The sequence below is a fragment of the Salmo salar genome, unplaced genomic scaffold, assembly GCF_905237065.1.
Source record: "Salmo salar unplaced genomic scaffold, Ssal_v3.1, whole genome shotgun sequence".
Taxonomy (NCBI): Eukaryota; Metazoa; Chordata; class Actinopteri; order Salmoniformes; family Salmonidae; genus Salmo; species Salmo salar.
In genome coordinates, this window is record NW_025547522.1 from 35,001 (window position 1) to 61,931 (window position 26,931).

At 48.4% G+C, this 26,931-nt stretch overlaps 2 protein-coding genes across 4 annotated transcripts in view; both read left to right on the forward strand.

Annotated features, from left to right (window-relative positions):
• LOC123724016 (caskin-1) overlaps window positions 1–10,348 on the forward strand; it is a gene marked incomplete at its 5' end in the record, with an annotated part of 44,476 nt that extends 34,128 nt beyond the window's left edge. Inside the window, 4 exon segments of the mRNA XM_045711323.1 lie at window positions 5,320–5,424; window positions 6,941–7,059; window positions 9,566–9,647; window positions 10,236–10,348. Of these exon segments, the coding sequence (XP_045567279.1) occupies window positions 5,320–5,424; window positions 6,941–7,059; window positions 9,566–9,647; window positions 10,236–10,348 (419 nt within the window).
• A 9-nt stretch (window positions 10,349–10,357) lies between these two features.
• Window positions 10,358–25,864, forward strand: LOC106595940 (caskin-1). 3 transcript variants are annotated; one of them, XM_045711319.1, is made up of 9 exons: window positions 10,358–10,642; window positions 13,474–13,584; window positions 17,535–17,636; window positions 18,353–18,491; window positions 21,095–21,241; window positions 21,751–22,982; window positions 24,065–24,373; window positions 24,538–25,120; window positions 25,653–25,864. In XM_045711319.1, the coding sequence occupies exons 1-9, from the start codon at window positions 10,574–10,576 to the stop codon at window positions 25,739–25,741; spliced, it is 2,781 nt and encodes a 926-aa protein (XP_045567275.1). In that variant the 5' UTR covers window positions 10,358–10,573; the 3' UTR covers window positions 25,742–25,864. The 3 variants fall into 3 exon arrangements, with proteins under 3 accessions (XP_045567275.1, XP_045567276.1, XP_045567278.1); XM_045711320.1 differs by having other exon boundaries at window positions 24,068–24,373; XM_045711322.1 differs by lacking the exon at window positions 13,474–13,584.
• The last annotated feature ends 1,067 nt before the right edge of the window (window positions 25,865–26,931 follow it).

A 26,931-nucleotide genomic window follows, 5' to 3' on the forward strand; every position in this document is an offset into this window, starting at 1 on the left:
CACTATGCAGAAAATAACCTCATACCTAATGTAAAATATACTTTCATGTTATAGGGATGTTTCGCTTCAACTGATCCTGGGGTCCTTGATAAAGGGTTAACGGCACCATGAGCTCAAAATCAGCCCAAAAAACCCTGGTTGCCTCATCCAGGAGGCTGAAACGTAGCCGCAAGTGGGTCTTCCAACAAGAACACAACTATCTAGCCACCTAGCACTGTTGTTTGGTTAGCGGTGTTTCTGTAGCACAGCCACCTAGCACTGTTGTTTGGTTAGTGGTGTTTCTGTAGCACAGCCACCTAGCACTGTTGTTTGGTTAGCAGTGTTTCTGTAGCACAGCTACCTAGCACTGTTGTTTGGTTAGCGGTGTTTCTGTAGCACAGCCACCTAGCACTGTTATTTGGTTAGCGGTTAGCGGTGTTTATGTAGCACAGCCACCTAGCACTGTTATTTGGTTAGCGGTTAGCTGTGTTTATGTAGCACAGCCACCTAGCACTGTTGTTTGGTTAGCGGTTAGTGGTGTTTCTGTAGCACAGCCACCTAGCACTCTTGTTTGGTTAGCGGTGTTTCTGTAGCACAGCCACCTAGCACTGTTGTTTGGTTAGCGGTGTTTCTGTAGCACAGCCACCTAGCACTGTTGTTTGGTTAGCATTGTTTCTGTAGCACAGCAACCTAGCACTGTTGTTTGGTTAGCGGTGTTTCAGTAGCACAGCCACCTAGCACTGTAATTTGGTTAGCGGTTAGCGGTGTTTATGTAGCACAGCCACCTAGCACTGTTGTTTGGTTAGCGGTTAGTGGTGTTTCTGTAGCACAGCCACCTAGCACTGTTGTTTGGTTAGCGGTGTTTCTGTAGCACAGCCACCTAGCTGTTGTTTGGTTAGTGGTGTTTCTGTAGCACAGCAACCTAGCACTGTTGTTTGGTTAGCGGTGTTTCAGTAGCACAGCCACCTAGCACTGTAATTTGGTTAGCGGTTAGCGGTGTTTCAGTAGCACAGCCACCTAGCACTGTTGTTTGGTTAGCGGTGTTTCTGTAGCACAGCCACCTAGCACTGTTGTTTGGTTAGCAGTGTTTCTGTAGTACAGCCACCTAGCACTGTTGTTTGGTTAGTGGTGTTTCTGTAGCACAGCCACCTAGCACTGCTGTTTGGTTAGCGGTTAGCGGTGTTTGTGTAGCACAGCCACCTAGCACTGTTGTTTGGTTAGCGGTGTTTATGTAGCACGAGATGGAGTTTTCTAAAACAAATGGCCACTGGATTGATGCAAATAATCCTGATATCATTCTGCAAGGTAAACACAGGCTAGTTCGTAGCTAGTTAACGTTTCTTGGAGAAGGTGTTTTTGGGGAAGCTATTCCATCTATCAGAAGACTGTTTAGGCCAGTCATTAGTAACATTATATGTTTCCTTTTCCTTCGTTTCACTTCCTATCATTGCCTCCATCTACACCACTCGTATTAAGCCTTTATAAACCAGGTATAAAGCGTGTATAACCCTCCCCAGTTTAGTCTTTTATTAAATCCGAATATGTTTATATGGACAGGTGGCACCTGATTCTAGTTCAGCACTCGTTCTCCGAGAGGCTTTGTGGATACGGGCCCTGTTCTACTGTAATCCTCTCTTCCAGTCTCTATGGTTTATAAAGGCCTTGAGTCCCTGTTCTACTGTAATCCTCTCCTCCAGTCTCTATGGTTTATAAAGGCCTTGAGTCCCTGTTCTACTGTAATCCTCTCCTCCAGTCTCTAAAGGCCTTGAGTCCTTGTTCTACTGTAATCCTCCAGTCTCTAAAGGCCTTGAGTCCTTGTTCTACTGTAATCCTCTCCTCCAGTCTCTATGGTTTATAAAGGCCTTGAGTCCCTGTTCTACTGTAATCCTCTCCTCCAGTCTCTATGGTTTATAAAGGCTTGGAGTCCCTGTTCTACTGTAATCCTCTCCTCCAGTCTCTAAAGGCCTTGAGTCTCTGTTCTACTGTAATCCTCTCCTCCAGTCTCTAAAGGCCTTGAGTCCTTGTTCTACTGTAATCCTCTCCTCCAGTCTCTATGGTTTATAAAGGCCTTGAGTCCCTGTTCTACTGTAATCCTCTCCTCCAGTCTCTATGGTTTATAAAGGCCTTGAGTCCCCGTTCTACTGTAATCCTCTCCTCCAGTCTCTATGGTTTATAAAGGCCTTGAGTCCCCGTTCTACTGTAATCCTCTCCTCCAGTCTCTAAAGGCCTTGAGTCTCTGTTCTACTGTAATCCTCTCCTCCAGTCTCTAAAGGCCTTGAGTCTCTGTTCTACTGTAATCCTCTCCTCCAGTCTCTAAAGGCCTTGAGTCCCTGTTCTACTGTAACCCTCTCCTCCAGTCTCTAAAGGCCTTGAGTCCCTGTTCTACTGTAATCCTCTCCTCCAGTCTCTATGGTTTATAAAGGCCTTGAGTCCCTGTTCTACTGTAATCCTCTCCTCCAGTCTCTAAAGGCCTTGAGTCCCTGTTCTACTGTAATCCTCTCCTCCAGTCTCTAAAGGCCTTGAGTCTCTGTTCTACTGTAATCCTCTCCTCCAGTCTCTAAAGGCCTTGAATCCTTGTTCTACTGTAATCCTGTCCTCCAGTCTCTATGGTTTATAAAGGCCTTGAGTCTCTGTTCTACTGTAATCCTCTCTTCCAGTCTCTAAAAACCTTGAGTCCCCGTTCTACTGTAATCCTCTCCTCCAGTCTCTATGGTCTCTAAAGGCCTTGAGTCCCTGTTCTACTGTAATCCTCTCCTCCAGTCTCTATGGTTTATAAAGGCCTTGAGTCCCTGTTCTACTGTAATCCTCTCCTCCAGTCTCTATGGTTTATAAAGGCCTTGAGTCTCTGTTCTACTGTAATCCTCTCCTCCAGTCTCTAAAGGCCTTGAGTCCCTGTTCTACTGTAATCCTCTCCTCCAGTCTCTATGGTTAATAAAGGCCTTGAGTCCCTGTTCTACTGTAATCCTCTCTTCCAGTCTCTAAAGGCCTTGAGTCCCTGTTCTACTGTAATCCTCTCTTCCAGTCTCTATGGTTTATAAAGGCTTGGAGTCCCTGTTCTACTGTAATCCTCTCCTCCAGTCTCTAAAGGCCTTGAGTCTCTGTTCTACTGTAATCCTCTCCTCCAGTCTCTAAAGGCCTTGAATCCTTGTTCTACTGTAATCCTGTCCTCCAGTCTCTATGGTTTATAAAGGCCTTGAGTCTCTGTTCTACTGTAATCCTCTCTTCCAGTCTCTAAAAACCTTGAGTCCCCGTTCTACTGTAATCCTCTCCTCCAGTCTCTATGGTTTATAAAGGCCTTGAGTCCCTGTTCTACTGTAATCCTCTCCTCCAGTCTCTATGGTTTATAAAGGCCTTGAGTCTCTGTTCTACTGTAAACCTCTCCTCCAGTCTCTATGGTTTATAAAGGCCTTGAGTCCCTGTTCTACTGTAATCCTCCAGTCTCTAAAGGCCTTGAATCCCTGTTCTACTGTAATCCTCTCCTCCAGTCTCTATGGTTTATAAAGGCCTTGAATCCCTGTTCTACTGTAATCCTCTCTTCCAGTCTCTAAAGGCCTTGAGTCCCTGTTCTACTGTAATCCTCTCTTCCAGTCTCTATGGTTTATAAAGGCTTGGAGTCCCTGTTCTACTGTAATCCTCTCCTCCAGTCTCTAAAGGCCTTGAGTCCCTGTTCTACTGTAACCCTCTCCTCCAGTCTCTATGGTTTATAAAGGCCTTGAGTCCCCGTTCTACTGTAATCCTCTCCTCCAGTCTCTATGGTTTATAAAGGCCTTGAGTCCCTGTTCTACTGTAATCCTCTCCTCCAGTCTCTATGGTTTATAAAGGCCTTGAGTCCCCGTTCTACTGTAATCCTCTCCTCCAGTCTCTAAAGGCCTTGAGTCCCTGTTCTACTGTAATCCTCTCCTCCAGTCTCTAAAGGCCTTGAGTCCCTGTTCTACTGTAATCCTCTCCTCCAGTCTCTATGGTTAATAAAGGCCTTGAGTCTCTGTTCTACTGTAATCCTCTCCTCCAGTCTCTAAAGGCCTTGAATCCCCGTTCTACTGTAACCCTCTCCTCCAGTCTCTATGGTTTATAAAGGCCTTGAGTCCCTGTTCTACTGTAATCCTCTCCTCCAGTCTCTATGGTTTATAAAGGCCTTGAGTCCCTGTTCTACTGTAATCCTCTCCTCCAGTCTCTAAAGGCCTTGAATCCTTGTTCTACTGTAATCCTCTCTCCTGATGCACTGCAGCTCATACCGGACCTACCTTACCTTACGCTTCATATATCATCATATATCTCTTCATATATTATATATATATGTGTGTATATTTATGTACATTCTGACATATATATATCTACACAGATATACAGGCATGTTACTGATCTATTTATGTACGACGGTATATAAATGTTCTCATATATCTATGGAATATATATATATATATATATGTGATGTATATATGCGTGTGTGTTTGTGTCTGCTGTTAAGATAGGGTGAAGTTAAACCAGCAGATATATTGTATATTCTAGGGTCTCCCCGTACCCCCGTACCCCCCACCCTCACCCCGCCCTGCAAACCCCTTCTGTCCTGCTGGTTGGGGATCGTGGTGGGGCTGGTTAGCCAGTTTAGAATTAGCGGTCAGTGCTAGCAAAAGCTAAGGGTTAGAGGTTAGAGGGTAAGTCATTAACAGTTAGCAATTAATGCTAGTTTAGCTTAATTGTTAGCTGCTAATGCTAGTTATTGGCTAACACTACATTAGCTTCAGGGTTAACCGCTACTGGTAGTTTAGCCCCAGGACTAGCAGTGATTCCTAGTTTAGGGTTAACTACTAATGCTAGTTCAGTGACAGGGTTAGCTGCTAATGCTATTTTAGCCCCAGGACTAGCAGTGATGGCTAGTTTGGGGTTAGCTGCTAATGGTAGTTTAGCCCCAGGACTAGCAGTGATTCCTAGTTTAGGATTAGCTACTAATGCTAGTTCAGTGACAGCGTTAGCTGCTAATGCTATTTTAGCCCCAGGGCTAGCAGTGATGGCTAGTTTGGGGTTAGCTGCTAATGGTAGTTTAGCCCCAGGACTAGCAGTGATTCCTAGTTTAGGGTTAGCTACTAATACTCGTTCAGTGACAGGGTTAGCTTCTAATGCTATTTTAGCCCCAGGGCTAGCAATGATGGCTAGTTTGAGGTTAGCTACTAATGCTAGTTTAGCGCGGGGTTTAGCTGCTAATGCTAGTTTAACCCCGGAGTTAGGTACTAAGGCTAGTTTATCCCCAGGATTACCCCGATAGTTTAGCGTAGCCCGGGGTTAGCGGCTACAGCCAGATTAGCGGAGCAGGGTTAGAGGTTAACAGTGGTTTCTGTGTTGAAGGTGGTCGCGGCTCAGAAGCCAACCCTCACGGTTCCCCCACCCGGTCCTGCGGCCCCCAGGGCAGCTCCAGCGAGGAGATATGGGTGCTGCGCAAGCCTGGGCCAGGTAACCCCCCGCCCCGCGCAGCCTTGCCTGACCCCTGACCTGTGGCGTTGTCTACAGATAGAAGCTGCCCCTAACCACAGATCTAGATCAGATTTTACGGTTAATACTATAGGGCAAGGCAACACAACAGACCCTACAGGATCTGACCTAGAATCAGTGGATAGGGGCACCTTACAGACCCCGCTGTCCCTCCATTATGTCCAGAGCTGAACAGAGCCCAGTTCCTACCTGGCTGTACCTGGTCCCTGGCTGTAGCTGGCAATACCTGGCAATACCTGGTCCCTGGCTGTGTGTGTAGGGCTGCAGTCATTATCAATCTATCTATCTATCTATCTATCTATCTATCTATCTATCTATCTATCTATCTATCTATCTATCTATCTATCTATCTATCTATCTATCTATCTATCTATCTATCTATCTATCTATATCTATATCGTTCTATATCTATATTGTTCTATCTATCTATATCTATATCGTTCTATATCTATATCGTTCTATCTATCTATCTATCTATCTATCTATCTATCTATCTATCTATCTATCTATATCATTCTATCTATCTATATTGTTCTATCTATATTGTTCTATCTATCTATCTATCTATCTATCTATCTATCTATCTATATTGTTCTATCTATCTATCTCTATATCATTCTATCTATCTATCTATATCGTTCTATCTATCTATATCTATATTGTTCTATCTATCTATATCTATATATCTATATCTATCTATCTATATCGTTCTATCTGTCTATCTATCTATTCTACAGTATCTATCTATTCTACAGTATCTATCTATATCATTCTATCTATCTATATTGTTCTATCTATATCGTTCTATCTATCTATATCTATATCTATCTATCTATCTATCTATCTATATTGTTCTATCTATCTATCTATCTCATTCTATCTATCTATCTATATCTATATTGTTCTATCTATCTATATCGTTCTATCTATCTATATCTATCTATCTATATCTATATCTGTCTATCTATCTATTCTACAGTATCTATCTATTCTACAGTATCTATCTATTCTACAGTATCTATCTATTCTACAGTATCTATCTATTCTACAGTATCTATCTATCTATCTATCTATCTATCTATCTATCTATCTATCTATCTATCTATCTATCATCTATCTATCTATCTATCTGCATGGGTCTTTAGTCGCTCTGTCTGCTCTGTCAGTCATCAGGCCTGCGTTGGTCAGTGGATGTGTGTGTGTGTGTTTGCCTGTGTCAGTTAATCGGTGTGTGTGTGTGTGTTTAAGTGTGTCAGTCACTCCGTCAATCACCTAGTCTGTCCTAGTTGTGAAGCCATGCTGTTGAGTGGGCTGCTGTCCAGTGTATTGTAGCAGAGAAACACATGTGTTACCTGGCTCTGTGTTAACACACCTGTGTGTGTGTGTGTGTGTGTGTGTGTGTGTGTGTGTGTGTGTGTGTGTGTGTGTGTGTGTGTGTGTGTGTGTGTGTGTGTGTGTGTGTGTGTGTGTTTACCAGGTGGAGACCGTAGTAGCGTGGGGAGCTCTGGCAGCGTGACCAGCGTGAGGTCATCAGGGAGTGGTCAGAGTGCCGGGAGCTCCACCCACATTATCCACGCGCAGGCCGAGGGGGTTAAGGTGAGGAACACACACACACACACACACACACACACCGAACCACACACACACTTAAACACACACACAGACACACAAATACACACCAAATCACACACACACACACACACACACCACATTTGAAACCCTTAATGCTCATCACACTGCAGTCCTAAAATGGACACTGTCACCATCTATGATATAAAAATGACAAACCAGGCTGTTAAAAAAAAAAAAGTAATTTTAAATATATCTATAGTTTTGTTGTGCATTAAAGCTCTTTGTTTAACCTTTTTAATTTAACCAGTTAAGTTATCAGGAAACGCTGTTTAATGATATGGACCTCTGTTTCCTCTGTGGAGTCCTGTATATCTGTCCTAGTTATCTGTCCTAGTGTAGAACGGCCCTGTTTGGAGTCCTGTATATCTGTCCTAGTGTAGAAACGGCCCTGTTTGGAGTCCTGTATATCTGTCCTAGTGTAGAACGGCCCTGTTTGGAGTCCTGTATATCTGTCCTAGTGTAGAACGGCCATGTTTGGAGTCCTGTATATCTGTCCTAGTTATCTGTCCTAGTGTAGAACGGCCCTGTTTGTAGTCCTGTATATCTGTCCTAGTTATCTGTCCTAGTGTAGAACGGCCCTGTTTGTAGTCCTGTATATCTGTCCTAGTTATCTGTCCTAGTGTAGAACGGCCCTGTTTGTAGTCCTGTATATCTGTCCTAGTTATCTGTCCTAGTGTAGAACGGCCCTGTTTGTAGTCCTGTATATCTGTCCTAGTTATCTGTCCTAGTGTAGAACGGCCCTGTTTGTAGTCCTGTATATCTGTCCTAGTTATCTGTCCTAGTGTAGAACGGCCCTGTTTGGAGTCCTGTATATCTGTCCTAGTTATCTGTCCTAGTGTAGAACGGCCCTGTTTGTAGTCCTGTATATCTGTCCTAGTTATCTGTCCTAGTGTAGAACGGCCCTGTTTGGAGTCCTGTATATCTGTCCTAGTTATCTGTCCTAGTGTAGAACGGCCCTGTTTGGAGTCCTGTATATCTGTCCTAGTTATCTGTCCTAGTGTAGAACGGCCCTGTTTGTAGTCCTGTATATCTGTCCTAGTTATCTGTCCTAGTGTAGAACGGCCCTGTTTGGAGTCCTGTATATCTGTCCTAGTTATCTGTCCTAGTGTAGAACGGCCCTGTTTGTAGTCCTGTATATCTGTCCTAGTTATCTGTCCTAGTGTAGAACGGCCCTGTTTGGAGTCCTGTATATCTGTCCTAGTTATCTGTCCTAGTGTAGAACGGCCCTGTTTGGAGTCCTGTATCTCTGTCCTAGTGTAGAACGGCCCTGTTTGGAGTCCTGTATATCTGTCCTAGTGTAGAACGGCCCTGTTTGTAGTCCTGTATATCTGTCCTAGTGTAGAACGGCCCTGTTTGTAGTCCTGTATATCTGTCCTAGTTATCTGTCCTAGTGTAGAACGGCCCTGTTTGTAGTCCTGTATATCTGTCCTAGTTATCTGTCCTAGTGTAGAACGGCCCTGTTTGGAGTCCTGTATATCTGTCTTAGTTATCTGTCCTAGTGTAGAACGGCCCTGTTTGTAGTCCTGTATATCTGTCCTAGTTATCTGTCCTAGTGTAGAACGGCCCTGTTTGGAGTCCTGTATATCTGTCCTAGTTATCTGTCCTAGTGTAGAACGACCCTGTTTGGAGTCCTGTATATCTGTCCTAGTTATCTGTCCTAGTGTAGAACGACCCTGTTTGGAGTCCTGTATATCTGTATCTCTGTGTGTTGTAGCTAAAGGCTGTGTCTCTGTGTGTTGTAGCTAAAGGCTGTGTCTCTGTGTGTTGTAGCTAAAGGCTGTGTCTCTGTGTGTTGTAGCTAAAGGCTGTGTCTCTGTGTGTTGTAGCTAAAGGCTGTGTGTCTCTGTGTGTTGTAGCTAAAGGCTGTATCTCTGTGTGTTGTAGCTAAAGGCTGTGTATCTCTGTGTGTTGTAGCTAAAGGCTGTATCTCTGTGTGTTGTAGCTAAAGGCTGTGTATCTCTGTGTGTTGTAGCTAAAGGCTGTATCTCTGTGTGTTGTAGCTAAAGGCTGTGTATCTCTGTGTGTTGTAGCTAAAGGCTGTGTATCTCTGTGTGTTGTAGCTAAAGGCTGTGTCTCTGTGTGTTGTAACTAAAGGCTGTGTGTCTCTGTGTGTTGTAGCTAAAGGCTGTGTATCTCTGTGTGTTGTAGCTAAAGGCTGTGTCTCTGTGTGTTGTAACTAAAGGCTGTGTGTCTCTGTGTGTTGTAGCTAAAGGCTGTGTATCTCTGTGTGTTGTAGCTAAAGGCTGTGTCTCTGTGTGTTGTAACTAAAGGCTGTGTATCTCTGTGTGTTGTAGCTAAAGGCTGTGTCTCTGTGTCTTGTAACTAAAGGCTGTGTGTCTCTGTGTGTTGTAGCTAAAGGCTGTGTGTCTCTGTGTGTTGTAGCTAAAGGCTGTGTGTCTCTGTGTGTTGTAGCTAAAGGCTGTGTGTCTCTGTGTGTTGTAGCTAAAGGCTGTGTTGTTTCTCCCTGTAGCTCCTGGCGACAGTGCTGTCTCAGTCTGCCAAAGCCAAAGAGCACCTGCTGGAGCAGTCCAAGTCTGTAGAGCTATCTACAGGTAGGTGTGTGTGAGGTGTGTGTGAGTGTGTGTGTGTGTGTGTGTGTGTGTGTGTGTGTGTGTGTGTGTGTGTGTGTGTGTGTGTGTGTGTGTGTGTGGCAATCTACAGGTACACATCACTCCAGTGAGAGAGGGATGAGAGAGAGAGATGAGAGAGTGAGAGAGAGATGAGAGAGGGAGAGATGAGAGAGAGAGAGAGAGAGAGCATCATCTGTTTCCTTTATAACGATTGAAGGAATCGCGCACACACACACTCACATACACACATACACAGACACACACACACACACACACACACACACACACACACACACACACACACACACACACACACACACACACACACACACACACACACACAGTGGGATCTGGATCTTGGCGGCTCTGTCATCCAGATGGCCAGTAGTTAGTAGAGAAGGCCTGTGATTGGCTGACGAGGCCAGTTACTGAGGAGGAGGTGAAACCTGATTGGTTATTCACACGGTGGATGAGGGGGGGGTTCGGTTTTATAGAAAGAAATGGTGGGACAGGATTGGTTGAAAATATGAGTGGTTGAGCTCGGCCAACGACAGTGTGTGTCACCTCCAGGCACCGCCTCTGCCTCTAGACAGTCGAGCCAATCAGGATGCCCGCTCCATGAAGCTCCACCCTATGACGCCACGGCAACCTGGAAGGGGAGGGGCAAGGCGAGGGGAAGGTAAGACAGACAGAGGGATGGAAAGACACTCGTCCTCTCAGAGTCGTCTCTCACACACTTCCTGCTTCACTGTGTCCCTCTCCTCACCGAAACTGGTGTCCATCTTCCCTTCAGCACAATCTCTCACACACACTCTCCACCAACGGCAGAACACACACACACACACACACACACACACCCAGAACCACGGACACACACACACAGTCTCGAACACGGACATACGTCCAGGATGTCCAAACACTTTCTCTCTCAGCTGGCCTCGTCCTTACTGCGAGCATTCGGTTGCAGCCATGACACGGTGAGTGTGTGTGTGTGTGTGTGTGTGTGTGTGTGTGTGTGTGTGTGTGTGTGTGTGTGTGTGTGTGTGTGTGTTCCGGTCTGAGAGTGTATGTTATCTGCATTTCTGTCACCTGTCTCCATCTCTGTGTTCCTCCTCCTCCTCCATCTCTGTGTTCCTCCTCCTCCATCTCTGTGTTCCTCCTCCTCCTCCATCTCTGTGTTCCTCCTCCTCCATCTCTGTGTTCCTCCTCCTCCTCCATCTCTGTGTTCCTCCTCCTCCATCTCTGTGTTCCTCCATCTCTGTGTTCCTCCTCCTCCATCTCTGTGTTCCTCCATCTCTGTGGTCCTCCTCCTCCATCTCTGTGTTCCTCCATCTCTGTGTTCCTCCTCCTCCATCTCTGTGTTCCTCCTCCTCCATCTCTGTGTTCCTCCTCCTCCATCTCTGTGTTCCTCCTCCTCCATCTCTGTGTTCCTCCATCTCCTCCATCTCTGTGTTCCTCCTCCTCCATCTCTGTTTTCCTTGTTTGCTGCCCAGGGACGTTGTTTTGTGTTCTCTAAACCTCTCTGATATGAGCCTATACTATACTATACTATACTATACTATACTATATATATATATATATATATATATATATATATATATATATATATATATATATATATATATACTGGAGATATACTATACTATATATATACACTATACCATATTGGATATATACTATACTATATATACATGTACTATACTGGATATATATTATACTACACTGTATATATACTGTACTGGATATATACTATACTATACTGGATATATACTGTAATATACTGTATATACACTATGCTATACTGTATATACACAATACTATACTGTATATATACTACACTATACTGTATATATACTATACTATATATACGGTACTATACTGGATATATATTATACTACACTGTATATATACTATACTGGATATATACTATACTGGATACATACTATACTATACTGGATAAATACTGTAATATACTGTATATACACTATACTATCCTATATATATACTATACTGATCTATATATTATACTATACTGTATATATACTATACTGTATATACACTATACTATATATATACTATACTGATCTATATATTATACTATACTGTATATTATATTATACTGTATATATACTACACTAAATGTAATACTGTATATATACTACACTGTACAGTAGCCTAAGCCATCATAATCTTAGTTACCCTAGCTTAGCACCGTGTGTGTGTGTGTGTGTGTGTGTGTGTGTGTGTGTGTGTGTGTGTGTGTGTGTGTGTGTGTGTGTGTGTGTGTGTGTCTCGGCAGGACTCTACCAGTAAGATGGAAGTGTGTGTATGCGATAGCTTGATCAGATCACAGCCATCTGATGAACATGTTTCTCCCAGAAGGGTGTGTAGGTTCACATGGCTATCTGTTTTAGTTCCAGATCCTCCCTCCCTCCCTCCTCTCCCCCTCCTCTCCCCCTCCGTGTGACCCGTGGTCCAGTTGGTGTCCTGAGCAGAGTGGGTGGGAAGAAAAGGGGGGGAGAGAGAGGGAGAGAGAGGAGGTGCTGGTAGACTGGGCATAGCTGAGTTTTCCATGGTTCTCTGCTGCCCCTCAGTGGACAGAACGTGCTACTGCAGCTGTTTGTGATAGAGGACGTCTCTCTCTCCAGCAGATTTCACCACGTCAGAATCTCCTCAGAGTGAGGTGTCTACATTCTCTGGATGTGATTGGCCAGGTCCACCCTTCCATCTTCTCCAATAGCTCGAAGAGAGAGCCTGTCTTCTCCCTCCTTTCATCTTCTCCAATAGCTCACCCAGAGAGAGCCTGTCTTCTCCCTCCTCCCATCTTCTCGAAGAGAGAGCCTGTCTTCTCCCTCCTTCCATCTTCTCCAATAGCTCACCCAGAGAGAGCCTGTCTTCTCCCTCCTCCCATCTTCTCGAAGAGAGAGCCTGTCTTCTGCCTCCTCCCATCTTCTCGAAGAGAGAGCCTGTCTTCTCCCTCCTTCCATCTTCTCCAATAGCTCACCCAGAGAGAGCCTGTCTTCTCCCTCCTCCCATCTTCTCGAAGAGAGAGCCTGTCTTCTGCCTCCTCCCATCTTCTCGAAGAGAGAGCCTGTCTTCTCCCTCCTTCCATCTTCTCCAATAGCTCACCCAGACAGAGCCTGTCTTCTCCCTCCTTCCATCTTCTCCAATAGCTCACCCAGACAGAGCCTGTCTTCTCCCTCCTTCCATCTTCTCCAATAGCTCACCCAGACAGAGCCTGTCTTCTCCCTCCTTCCATCTTCTCCAATAGCTCGAAGAGAGAGCCTGTCTTCTCCCTCCTTCCATCTTCTCCAATAGCTCACCCAGACAGAGCCTGTCTTCTCCCCTCCTTCCATCTTCTCCAATAGCTCGAAGAGAGAGCCTGTCTTCTCCCTCCTTCCATCTTCTCCAATAGCTCACCCAGAGATAGCCTGTCTTCTCCCTCTCTCCCTCCTCTTGTAGCTGCTAGCCGTTAGCCTTTAGCCTAGTCCTCCTCTCCCTCTTGTTATTCTTAGCTAGTCTTTAGCCTTCAGCTGTTAGCGGTGTTTAGCCCAGAGCCCATAGCTTTTAGCCACCTGTCTTTTCCTCTTCTGTCTCCTCTACTAGTGAATTAGCCTTTAGCCATTAGCGGTTAGCCTTTAGCAATTAGCGGTTAGCTATTAGCAGTTAGCCGTTAGTGGTTAGCCATTGGCCGTTAGCCGTTAGCGGTTAGCTATTAGCAGTTAGCCGTTAGCGGTTAGTGGTTAGCCACTAGCCGTTAGCCCAGAGCCAGCCGTAGTGACAGAACTCCACCTGTCTTCTCTCCTAGAGCTCTGAGGCTGTTGTCCAATGGCTGAGTGACTTTCAGCTGCAGGTCTACGCTCCAAACTTCATCAGCGCCGGGTATGACATAGTCACCATTAGCAGAATGACCCCAGAGGTAAGGAACGTTGACCTCTGAACCCCTATCCCTTTGACCTGGAAGTTAAAGCCATGCTCTAACCACACCCACTGTCACCTCACCGCTCACTCACTGATCATAATGCAGTTGCCTTAGCAACCCCCCCCCCAGATTCCCTTTAGAACAGTCACACCAGTCACTGAGCATGCCCAGGACCTCGTCTGTGATTGGCCAGGACAGGGCTGCCTGCCTGCCAGCCATTAGAGCAGATGGACTCAAAGTTCCTCCTATGACACGGCCCTGTGTGTTCTGTGTTTTGTGCAGAAATGTGTGTGTGTGTGTGTGTGTATCCAGTGTGTGTGTGTGTGTGTGTGTGTGTGTGTGTGTGTGTGTGTGTGTACCTCAGAATAGTGATACAATTACATCCCCAGATGAAAACCAATCAATCAATCAATGTTTTTTTTATTTCTGTTTTAATCTACTAATGTAGACTCTACCCCCACACCGACTGGACTCTACCCCCACACTGACTGGACTCTACCCCCACACTGACTGGACTCTACCCCCACACTGACTGGACTCTACCCCCACACTGACTGGACTCTACCCCACACCGACTGGACTCTACCCCCACACCGACTGGACTCTACCCCCACACCGACTGGACTCTACCCCCACACTGACTGGACTCTACCCCCACACTGACTGGACTCTACCCCCACACTGACTAGACTCTACCCCCACACTGACTGAACTCTACCCCCACACTGACTGGACTCTACCCCCACACTGACTGGACTCTACCCCCACACCGACTGGACTCTACCCCCACACTGACTGGACTCTACCCCCACACTGACTGGACTCTACCCCCACACTGACTGGACTCTACCCCCACACTGACTGGACTCTACCCCCACACCGACTGGACTCTACCCCCACACTGACTGGACTACCCCCACACTGACTGGACTCTACCCCCACACCGACTGGACTCTACCCCCACACCGACTGGACTCTACCCCCACACCGACTGGACTCTACCCCACACTGACCGGACTCTACCCCCACACCGACTGGACTCTACCCCCACACCGACTGGACTCTACCCCCACACCGACTGGACTCTACCCCCACACCGACTGGACTCTACCCCCACACCGACTGGACTCTACCCCACACAGACTGGACTCTACCCCCACACCGACTGGACTCTACCCCCACACCGACTGGACTCTACCCCCACACCGACTGGACTCTACCCACACCGACTGGACTCTACCCACACCGACTGGACTCTACCCCCACACCGACTGGACTCTACCCACACCGACTGGGCTCTACCCCCACTCTGACTGGGCTCTACCCCACTCTGACTGGACTCTACCCCCACACTGACTGGACTCTACCCCCACACTGACTGGACTACCCCCACACTGACTGGACTCTACCCCACACCGACTGGACTCTACCCCCACACCGACTGGACTCTACCCCCACACCGACTGGACTCTACCCCCACACCGACTGGACTCTACCCCCACACCGACCGGACTCTACCCCCACACCGACTGGACTCTACCCCCACACCGACTGGACTCTACCCCACACCGACTGGACTCTACCCCCACACCGACTGGACTCTACCCCCACACCGACTGGACTCTACCCCCACACAGACTGGACTCTACCCCCACACCGACTGGACTCTACCCCCACACCGACTGGACTCTACCCACACCGACTGGACTCTACCCACACCGACTGGACTCTACCCCCACACCGACTGGACTCTACCCACACCGACTGGGCTCTACCCCCACTCTGACTGGGCTCTACCCCCACTCTGACTGGACTCTACCCCCACACTGACTGGACTCTACCCCCACTGTCTGACAACAAAAGAGTTATCAAATTAAGTTCCTACATCTGTATATTAGGATAATGAGAGTATAGTGGAGTGGGGTTGGGAGGAGCCAGACTCTGGGTGGAGCCAGACTGTAGATAGGTGGGGCTAGGTGATAGGTGGGTGGAGCCAGACACTAGGGTTTGGCCAGACAGTAGGGTGGGTGGAGCCAGACTGTAGATAGGTGGAGCCATGCTGTGGGTGTGGCCAGACAGTAGGGTGGGTGGAGCCAGACAGTAGATAGGTGGAGCTATGCTGTGGGTGTGGCCAGACAGTAGGCTGGGTGTAGCCGGACTCTAGGCTGGGTGTAGCCAGACAGTAGGCTGGGTGTAGCCAGACTCTAGGCTGGGTGTAGCCAGACTCTAGGCTGGGTGTAGCCAGACTCTAGACTGGGTGTAGCCAGACAGTAGGCTGGGTGTAGCCAGACTCTAGACTGGGTGTAGCCAGACTCTAGGCTGGGTGTAGCCAGACTCTAGACTGGGTGTAGCCAGACTCTAGGCTGGGTGTAGCCAGACTCTAGGCTGGGTGGAGCCAGACTCTAGACTGGGTGTAGCCAGACTCTAGACTGGGTGTAGCCAGACTCTAGACTGGGTGTAGCCAGACTCTAGGCTGGGTGTAGCTGGGGGTCTAGTGATGCTCACCAACGCTTCTTTCTCACTGCCAACATGCTCTCTCTCTGCTCTTCACCTTTATTTTCCTTCGGGGACATTTACCTTCCTCTCCTGTCCTGTGGTACAGCTCGTCACCTGGACACTGTGTTTCTGGGGTGTCTGGGGTGTATGGGGGTGTCTGGGGTGTCTGGGGTGTCTGGGGGTGTCTGGGGGTGTCTGGGGTGTATGGGGGTGTCTGGGGTGTCTGTGGTGTCTGGGGGGTGTCTGGGTGGTGTCTGTGGTGTCTGGGGGTGTATGGGGGTGTCTGGGGGTGTCTGGGAGGTCTGTGGTGTCTGGGGTGTCTGTGGTGTCGGGGGGTGTCTTGGGGGGTGTCTGGGGGGGGTGTCTGGGGGTGTCTGTGGTGTCTGGGGGTGTATGTGGTGTCTGGGGGTGTATGGGGGTGTCTGTGGTGTCTGGGGGTGTCTGGGCGTGTCTGGGGGTGTCTGTGGGTGTCTGTGGTGTCCGGGGGTGACTGTGGTGTCTGGGGTGTCTGCGGTGTCTGGGGGTGTCTGCAGTGTCTGGGGGTGTCTGGGGGTGTCTTGCGGTGTATGGGGGTGTCTGGGGTGTCTGTGGTGTCTGGGGGGTGTCTGGGTGGTGTCTGTGGTGTCTGGGGGTGTATGGGGGTGTCTGGGGGTGTCTGGGAGGTCTGTGGTGTCTGGGGTGTCTGTGGTGTCGGGGGTGTCTTGGGGGGTGTCTGGGGGGGTGTCTGGGGGGTGTCTGTGGTGTCTGGGGGTGTATGTGGTGTCTGGGGGTGTATGGGGGTGTATGGGGGTGTCTGTGGTGTCTGGGGGTGTCTGGGCGTGTCTGGGGGTGTCTGTGGGTGTCTGTGGTGTCCGGGGGTGACTGTGGTGTCTGGGGTGTCTGCGGTGTCTGGGGGTGTCTGCAGTGTCTGGGGGTGTCTGGGGGTGTCTTGCGGTGTCTGGGGGTGTCTGTGGTGTCTGGGGGTGTCTTGCGGTGTCTGTTGTGTCTGGGGTGTCTGGGGGTGTCTGTGGTGTCTGGGGGTGTCTGTGGTGTCTGGGGGTGTCTGTGGTGTCTGGGGGTGTCTGTGGTGTCTGGGGTGTTTGGGGGTGTCTGGGGGTGTCTGGGGGTGTCTGTGGTGTCTGGGGGGTGTCTGGGGGTGTCTGGGGGTGTCTGGGGTGTCTGGGGGTGTCTGGGGGTGTCTGGGGTGTCTGGGGGTGTCTGGGGGTGTCTGGGGTGTCTGGGGGTGTCTGGGGGGTGTATGTGGTGTCTGGGGGGGTGTATGTGGTGTCTGGGGGGGTGTCTGGGGGTGTCTGGGGGTGTCTCTGTGGTAATGAATTGTGTGTATCTGTGGAGATTTTGAAAGTGTCTCACCTATTTTTCCTTGGTGTTGTGTGTTTATGTGGTACATACGTACGTGTGTGTGTGTGTGTGTGTGTGTGTGTGTGTGTGTGTGTGTGTGTGTGTGTGTGTAGGATCTCACGGCCATCGGAGTGACCAAACCAGGCCATCGAAAGAAGATGACATCAGAGATCAACAAAATCAGCGTCACCGAGTGGCTCCCTGACCAGAAACCTGTTAGTAACTGACCTGAGACCTGTTAGTAACTGACCTGAGACCTGTTAGTAACTGACCTGAGACCTGTTAGTAACTGACCTGAGACCTGTTAGTAACTGACCTGAGACCTGTTAGTAACTGACCTGAGACCTGTTAGTAACTGACCTGAGACCTGTTAGTAACTGACCTGAAACCTGTTAGTAACTGACCTGAAACCTGTTAGTAACTGACCTGAGACCTGTTAGTAACTGACCTGAGACCTGTTAGTAACTGACCTGAGACCTGTTAGTAACTGACCTGAAACCTGTTAGTAACTGACCTGAGACCTGTTAGTAACTGACCTGAGACCTGTTAGTAACTGACCTGAGACCTGTTAGTAACTGACCTGAGACCTGTTAGTAACTGACCTGAGACCTGTTAGTAACTGACCAGAGACCTGTTAGTAACTGACCTGAGACCTGTTAGTAACTGACCTGAAACCTGTTAGTAACTGACCTGAAACCTGTTAGTAACTGACCTGAGACCTGTTAGTAACTGACCTGAGACCTGTTAGTAACTGACCTGAGACCTGTTAGTAACTGACCTGAGACCTGTTAGTAACTGACCTGAGACCTGTTAGTAACTGACCTGAGACCTGTTAGTAACTGACCTGAAACCTGTTAGTAACTGATCTGTACTAACTATTGTTTTTGGTGTGTGTGTGTGTGTGTGTGTGTGTGTGTGTGTGTGTGTTTAGGCCAGTCTGACAGAGTGGTTGTCAGCGATAGGGCTGAGTCAGTACCAGCAGGTTCTGGTGCAAAACGGATATGAAAACATCGACTTCATCACAGATATCACCTGGGAAGACCTGCAAGAGATAGGCATTATCAAGCTGGGTAGGACGCGCACACACACACACACACACACACACACACACACACACACACACACACACACACACACACACACACACACACACACACACACACACACACACACACACACACACACACACACACACACACACGAGTTTAAAGGCAGAAGCAAGGCAGCTGAATGTATCCTGCCGTCCAATCTCATCGTTGAACGTCGATGTTAAAATGACCACCTGTCGTCTGAATTCCTCCGATCACTTGAAAACAGAATTGATCAAAATATCAACAGGAGAGTGGATGTAGCAATCCCAGAATGCCCCTGTGTTACCTCCCCTGATCAAACCAACCCGTCTGTTACTAACCTCCCCTGATCAAACCAACCCGTCTGTTACTAACCTCCCTGATCAAACCAACCCGTCTGTTACTAACCTCCCCTGATCAAACCAACCCGTCTCCTGAACCTCCCCTGATCAAACCAACCCGTCTGTTACTAACCTCCCCTGATCAAACCAACCCGTCTGTTACTAACCTCCCCTGATCAAACCAACCCGTCTGTTACTAACCTCCCCTGATCAAACCAACCCTTCTCCTGAACCTCCCCTGATCAAACCAACCCGTCTGTTACTAACCTCCCCTGATCAAACCAACCTGTCTGTTTCTAACCTCCCCTGATCAAACCAACCTGTCTGTTTCTAACCTCCCCTGATCAAACCAACCCATCTGTTACTAACCTCCCCTGATCAAACCAACCCGTCTCCTGAACCTCCCCTGATCAAACCAACCCGTCTGTTACTAACCTCCCCTGATCAAACCAACCTGTCTGTTTCTAACCTCCCCTGATCAAACCAACCTGTCTGTTTCTAACCTCCCCTGATCAAACCAACCCATCTGTTACTAACCTCCCCTGATCAAACCAACCCGTCTCCTGAACCTCCCCTGATCAAACCAACCTGTCTGTTTCTAACCTCCCCTGATCAAACCAACCCGTCTGTTACTAACCTCCCCTGATCAAACCAACCTGTCTCCTGAACCTCCCCTGATCAAACCAACCCGTCTGTTACTAACCTCCCCTGATCAAACCAACCCGTCTCCTGAACCTCCCCTGATCAAACCAACCTGTCTGTTACTAACCTCCCCTGATCAAACCAACCCGTCTGTTACTAACCTCCCCTGATCAAACCAACCCGTCTCCTGAACTCTGTTACTAACCTCCCCTGATCAAACCAACCTGTCTGTTACTAACCTCCCCTGATCAAACCAACCCGTCTGTTACTAACCTCCCCTGATCAAACCAACCCGTCTCCTGAACCTCCCCTGATCAAACCAACCCGTCTGTTACTAACCTCCCCTGATCAAACCAACCTGTCTGTTACTAACCTCCCCTGATCATACCAACCCGTCTCCTGAACTCTGTAATCATCTGGCAAAGTGGAGTCTTGTGTTTAAACATGTAGCTAGGTAGCTAGCTAAACAATGAACCATAATCCCAAACCCATACAGTAAAAACTGATTGTCATAGTTAGCCACCATGCATGAAATGCTGTAGTATGAATCTGCAGCTAGCTAAAGTTAACAAACTAGGTTCAATGTTAGCTAGTTAGCTAACATTAGGCTATAACTACCAATGACAATTTATTTCTGGGATACTAATAATATTACTACACAGATCATACATGTAACGTTAGCTAGCGAGCCAGCAAGCTAACGTTTCACTAGCTAGCGAGCCAGCAAGCTAACGTTTCACTAGCTAGCGAGCCAGCAAGCTAACGTTTCACTAGATAGCGAGCCAGCAAGCTAACGTTTCACTAGCTAGCGAGCCAGCAAGCTAACATTTCGCTAGCTAGCCGAACAGCACACTTTAACTTGCAATGAAAATGACTTTCTGATAATAAAAAAATTAAGAATGTTATAATATCTGAAAATGTAGCTAGACTTTTACCCGTAAATATGGATGAACACTTGTTTTGACCCGTTGTGTCAAGTCACTCCGGGTTCACACTGGCCGTGTCCAGAAAGTAGTCAAGCGCAACTTCCCCCCCCACTAATATTTGTCGATAGATCGCCCTGCTAAATTCAGGGCAACAATGTTGTTGAGAGTAGTTGCAACACCTTTTTGCAGTTCTCCGTGGCTTAACGTTTATATCTTTCAACAACAACATTAAAAGCTGCTGTAGCAAGTACAGCGAACAGCTCATGTTATAGACAGAAGCATGCTACAATGGCAGACCAATCCCGAACTCATCTCTCGGCATGTCCAGCCCACTCATTATCTCAGCCAATCATGGGCTAGCGGGAAGGTTCCTCACCTTTTTTTTCCGTGGCTGAAACCAACTAGGCTCGTAATTGTACATTTTTTTATTCATATTTACAGACGGTATACACGTTTGTTATTAAGGCATATGAAAGTTCACATGTTCAAGAAGGCATTTATGCCAAAAAAACCGCATTTTGATCAAAAATAAATAAAATAAAAACATTCAAATGCCTCTCCTATGAAGTAGTGACGTGCCACATTGTGCTTCCTGAAATGGCTCACTTATATTAAACTGTTCAATACATATTATACATTAGACAGCTTATAATATTATCTCATATCATATCTTGTTGTGGTTTGTCCCCACTAGGCCACCAGAAGAAGCTGATGCTAGCTGTGAAGCGATTGGCTGAGATGCAGCGTGGCTCTGAGGGGCGGAGCTCCACTAGGAAGAAGCCTCCACCAATCACACAGCAGCAGGAAGTGATGTCCACAGAGAACGTGCCCCCTGACAACGGTGAGGTCACAATAGAATCAGATAAAGTATTTCACAGTACACTCTTAAAAAAAAACAAAAAAAATGAGGGAATTAAAAATAACTATCTGAAAGCCACTGGGTCATAGCTCAATTACCCAGCATCAATTACCCTGCAGTTTTTTGTGTGTAGCCAGATATCTCTCTCCATCTCTATCTATCTCTCCATCTCTCTTCATCTCCATCTATCTCTCCATCTCTCAATCTCAATCTCTCTTCATCTCCATCTCTCTCTCTCAATGTCTCTCCATCTCCCTCCATCTCTCCATCTCTCTCTCCATCTCTCTCCATGCCTCTCTATCTCTCCATCTCTCTCCATGCCTTTCCATCTCCCTCCATCTCCATTGCTCTTCATCTCCCTCCATGCCTCTCCATCTCCCTCAATCTCTCTCCATCTCCCTCCATGCCTCTCCATCTCCCTCAATCTCTCTCTCCATCATATGTAATCCATCTCTCCATCATATGTAATCCATCTCTCCATCTCTCTCCAGAAGTCGTCACGTCTCCCAAGTTGTGCACCTTCCAGGACAGCGAGTTGAGCCCCGAGCTGCAGACGGCCCTGATCCAACCTAGCCCAGAGGTCAAGGGTCAGAGGACCCGCAGCCTGAGCAAGGACCCCGACGATGGAGGAGGGTCAGGGGTTAGAGGAGGAGGAGGAGGAGTACCCCCTAAGAAGGAGGCTCGGACCATGAGGCAGACCAGCCAGGGGAGCCAGAGGGGTAGCGCCTCATCCAAACCTCGCCCACCCTCCCACGCCCACTCAATGCCGGCACCCCCTTACACTCCCCCTCACACCCCTACCAAGAAACCCTTGCATTCCTCCACCTCAGCCCCGGGCCCCTCGCCGCAGGCTAAACCTAAATCCTCCCCACAGCTAATACAAGGAGAGAGGCCTGGCTCACCCCGTTCTCACCCGCAGTCCACCACACATCGCGGGACTCCCAACACCCAGACTCAGCCCCTGCCTGGTCCTCAGGCCCAGCCCCAGCACCAACCCACACCTACTCCCCAATCTCAGCCTACAGCCCAGCCGATGGAGGAAGAGGAGAGGGAGAAAGACAAGGGGATTGAGAGGGAGAGAGAGAAGGAGAGCATCCTCCAGCCGCAGTCCAGCCCCCAGGTGTCTGTTCCCCTTCTGTGCCTGCCTCCTGAGGTTGAGGGGGGAGACGAGGGAGAGATGGGTGAGGCGAGTGACGCCCTCCTTAAGAAGCGAGCTCACAGTCTGAACCGCTACGCTGGTTCTGACGGGGAGCGGGAGGAGAAAGGGGGTGGAGGTGGAGGGGTGGGGACAGGAGTTGCCCCTCCAGGGAGGCTAACAGACGGCGGTACAGGTAAATACGCCACGGTGGTGACTCACCGGGTCAGCCGCAGCCACTCCGTACGCAACCAGGACAAGAACGTCAACCGCGGCCAATCACAGTCCATCGCCCTGCGGCCCAAGAAGAAAGGCCCGCCCCCTCCGCCTCCAAAACGCTCCAGCTCAGCGATCTCGAACTCCAACCTCGCCGACACGCACACGCCGACGCACACACACGCGGCGGACGGCCTGCTGGGCGTACCTTACAACCCCCAGCGGCGGGCCAGCGACCTGGGCGTATCCGTGGAGACGGCCGTCGTGGATACCGGGAGCGCGGGCAGCGTGAGGAGCATTGCGGCCATGTTGGAAATGTCCTCCATCGGGGGCGGGGCCAAGGGCGTGGCTACACAGAGAAACTTCCTACAGGTAAAGGGGGAAGGGGGGTGTGTTTCAAAACTCTCTCTGTCTGTCTCTCTCTGTCACTCTCTCTCTGTCACTCTCTCTGTCACTCTCTCTCTCTGTCACTCTGTCACTTTACCCTGCCTTCATGTACATATCTACCTCAAATACCTTATTATTATCTATCCTGATGTCACTTTACCCTGCCTTCATGTACATATCTACCTCAAATACCTTATTATTATCTATCCTGATGCCTAGTCACTTTACCCTGCCTTCATGTACATATCTACCTCAAATACCTTATTATTATCTATCCTGATGTCTAGTCACTTTACCCTGCCTTCATGTACATATCTACCTCAAATACCTTATTATTATCTATCCTGATGCCTAGTCACTTTACCCTGCCTTCATGTACATATCTACCTCAAATACCTTATTATTATCTATCTACTTCCTGTATATAGCCCCACATTGATCTGGTACTTCCTGTATATAGCTCTACATTGATCTGGTACTGGTACTTCCTGTATATAACTCCACATTGATCTGGTACTTCCTGTATATAGCTCCACATTGATCTGGTACTTCCTGTATATAGCTCCACATTGATCTGGTACTTCCTGTATATAGCTCCACATTGATCTGGTACTGGTACTTCCTGTATATAGCTCCACATTGATCTGGTACTGGTACTCCCTGTATATAGCTCCACATTGATCTGGTACTGGTACTTCCTGTATATAGCTCCACATTGATCTGGTACTTCCTGTATATAGCTCCACATTGATCTGGTACTTCCTGTATATAGCTCCACGTTGATCTGGTACTTCCTGTATATAGCCCCACATTGATCTGGTACTGGTACTTCCTGTATATAGCTCCACATTGATCTGTTACTTCCTGTATATAGCTCCATATTGATCTGGTACTTAATGTATATATCTCCATTTGTGTGTATTTTATTGATGTTACCATTTTATTTTTATTGTTAATCTCTGCATCGTTGGGAGAGGCTCGTCAGTCAGCATTTCACTGTAAAATCTACACAGTCGTATTTGGCGCATGTGTGACAAATAAAAATGTGATTTGATTTGATTTGTAAGCAGCGGGACGCCATTGGTCTGGACGGAGAGGTGGTGAACCGCCGTAGAACCATCAGTGGTCCGGTTACTGAGCTGGTCGCTGCGGCTAGGAGGGGGGACAGACCTACCCCGGCGCCCCTGTCTACCGCACCCCAACCCTCTCCTCCTCGCCCTTCTACACCCCAGCTGCCTTCCTCCCCTCGCTCCCCTTCCTCCCCTCACCCCTCGTCTCCTCACACCCCATCTTCCGGTAGTTCGGCTGAGAACCTTCCGTTCGCTGCCGAGAGGAAACTGACCATGAAGAGGCAGAGAGGAGAAGGAGAAGGAGAGGTGAGCTATATATTTTTATGAATTTGTATGAAAACACTGAGATATAGTGTCTGTACATGAAAAATGATTAAAAACGTTGTTTTTTTGGGGGGGAGGAAGGGGAGCGAGGGGAGGAAGGCAGCTGGGTTGTCATTAATAAACTGTGTTGTTATGTTTGTCTCCAGGGCGACGGTGATGGAGACGGTCTCCATGGAGACGGTGTGTTCTCCCTCCCCCGGGATGAGCTGTCCCGGGTCGACGCCACGGCAACCCTGAAACGGCGTCCCCGTTGCAACAAGCCTCACCCCAACGGGTCCCGTTTCACCCTGACAGAGTCTTCCACCGTCAAGCGCCGTCCCAAGAGCAGAGACAAGGAGCCAGAGGGTTTTTCAGAGAGCGGTATCGCAGACATCACCGGGACCTCTAACACGTGGGCCGTTAACACCGGGGCCGCCAACGCCGGGGCTGTTACCGGGCCGGAGCCGGCCGTACCGTACGAGAACGGCACCGCCACCGTTAAACGCCGGCCGGTGTATGAGATGGGAGAGGCGGAGGAGCCTAGTCCGATCCAGGCTACGCCTCCTCTCAGGGACAGCTCAGACCTGGGAGGACCAGGGGTGATGGCGGGGGGAGAAGCGGGAGGAGCGGTGACCCCTGTGAGGAAACCCAAACCCCCTGTCTCCCCCAAACCTGTCCTGGCTCAGATGAGGAGACAGTCGTCCTCTAGAAGAGTCCCCCTGCCTGGACCAGGCACCCCCGGTAGCCCAGGTACTGTCTTGCACTGTGATTTACTAGCATGTAATACTGATGCCCAGCTCTCAATGTCAAGTTCTCACCTATAGGTCTGTCTGTCTGTCGGCTAATCTCCCTCTCTCTCTCCCTCCCTCCCTCCCTCCCTCTCTCTCCCTCTGTCTCGCTCCTTCCTCTCTCTCTCTCTCTCTCTCCCTCCCTCCCTCTCTCTCGCTCCTTCCTCTCTCTCTCTCTCTCCCTCCCTCCCTCTCTCTCGCTCCTTCCTTCCTCTCTCTCTCTTTCTCTCCCTCTCTCTCGCTCCTTTCTCTCTCTCGCTCATTCCTCTTCCTCTCTCTCTCTTTCTCTCCCTCTCTCTCGCTCCTTTCTCTCTCTCGCTCCTTCCTCTCTCTCTCTCCCTCCCTCCCTCCCTCCCCTCCCTCTCGCTCCTTCCACTCTCTCTCTCCCACTCTCTCTCTCCCTCTCTCTCTCTCCCTAACTCCCTCTCTCTCTCCCTCCCTCCTTCCTCTCTCTCCCTCCTCCCTCCCTCCCTCTCCTTCCTTTCTCTCTCCAGTTGAAACAAAGAAGATTCCTCCCCCAGTCTCCCCCAAACCGGCTCCTCCCCCACAGCCCCTAAACCAACCAAACACCTCCACTCTATAACCACACCCACCTCGCCCCCCTCCTCCTCCTCCTCTTCCTCCTCCCCCAACCCTACAGCCAAACCCCCCACCCCACCCGCCCAGAGTCCCCACACCCCCCTCACCCCCCAGAGTCCCCACACCCCCTCACCCCAACCCCTCCACCTATCAAACCGCCCCGCTCCTCCATCGGGGGCGTGTCCGTGGACATGGGGACGGCGGCGCCGGTCAGCGTGGTGATGTCAGAGGCGGAGTCTGTGCATCAGAAGCTGGAGGAGACGAGCGCGTCATTGGCTGCTGCCTTAAAGGCTGTCGAGGACAAGATACGAGAGGAACAGGAGTGAGTTACTGCGCACACACACATACACACACACACACACACACACACACACACACACACACACACACACACACACACACACACACACACAAATATAAATATTGAATATACATTATCCACAATGCTAATCGATATTGGATATACATTATCCACAATGCTAATCAATATTAGATATACATTATCCCCAATGCTAATCAATATTAGATATACATTATCCCCAATGCTAATCAATATTGGATATACATTATCCCCAATGCTGATCAATATTGGATATACATTATCCCCAATGCTGATCAATATTGAATACACATTATCCTCAATGCTGATCAGTATTGGATATACATTTTCCCCAATGCTAATCAATATTAGATATACATTATCCCCAATGCTAATCAATATTAGATATACATTATCCCCAATGCTAATCAATATTAGATATACGTTATCCCCAATGCTAATCAATATTGGATATACATTATCCCCAATGCTGATCAATATTAGATACACATTATCCTCAATGCTGATCAGTATTGGATACACATTATCCCCAATGCTAATCAATATTAGATACACATTATCCCCAATGCTAATCAATATTAGATACACATTATCCCCAATGCTGATCAATATTAGATACACATTATCCCCAATGCTAATCAATATTAGATACACATTATCCCCAATGCTGATCAATATTAGATACACATTATCCCCAATGCTAATCAATATTGAATACACATTATCCCCAATGCTAATCAATATTAGATACACATTATCCACAATGCTGATCAATATTGAATATACATTATCCAATGCTAATCAATATTGGAGACACATTATCCCCAATGCTAATCAATATTGAATACACATTA

What these genes read in the sequence shown, in the direction of transcription:
- LOC106595940 (XM_045711319.1), top strand. Translation starts at nt 10,574, where the DNA reads ATGTCCAAACACTTTCTCTCTCAGCTGGCCTCGTCCTTACTGCGAGCA. An exon ending in TCGGTTGCAGCCATGACACG is followed by an intron (nt 10,643 to 13,473) that starts GTGAGTGTGTGT and finishes CTTCTCTCCTAG; the next exon opens with AGCTCTGAGGCTGTTGTCCA. An exon ending in GAACGTGCCCCCTGACAACG is followed by an intron (nt 21,242 to 21,750) that starts GTGAGGTCACAA and finishes ATCTCTCTCCAG; the next exon opens with AAGTCGTCACGTCTCCCAAG.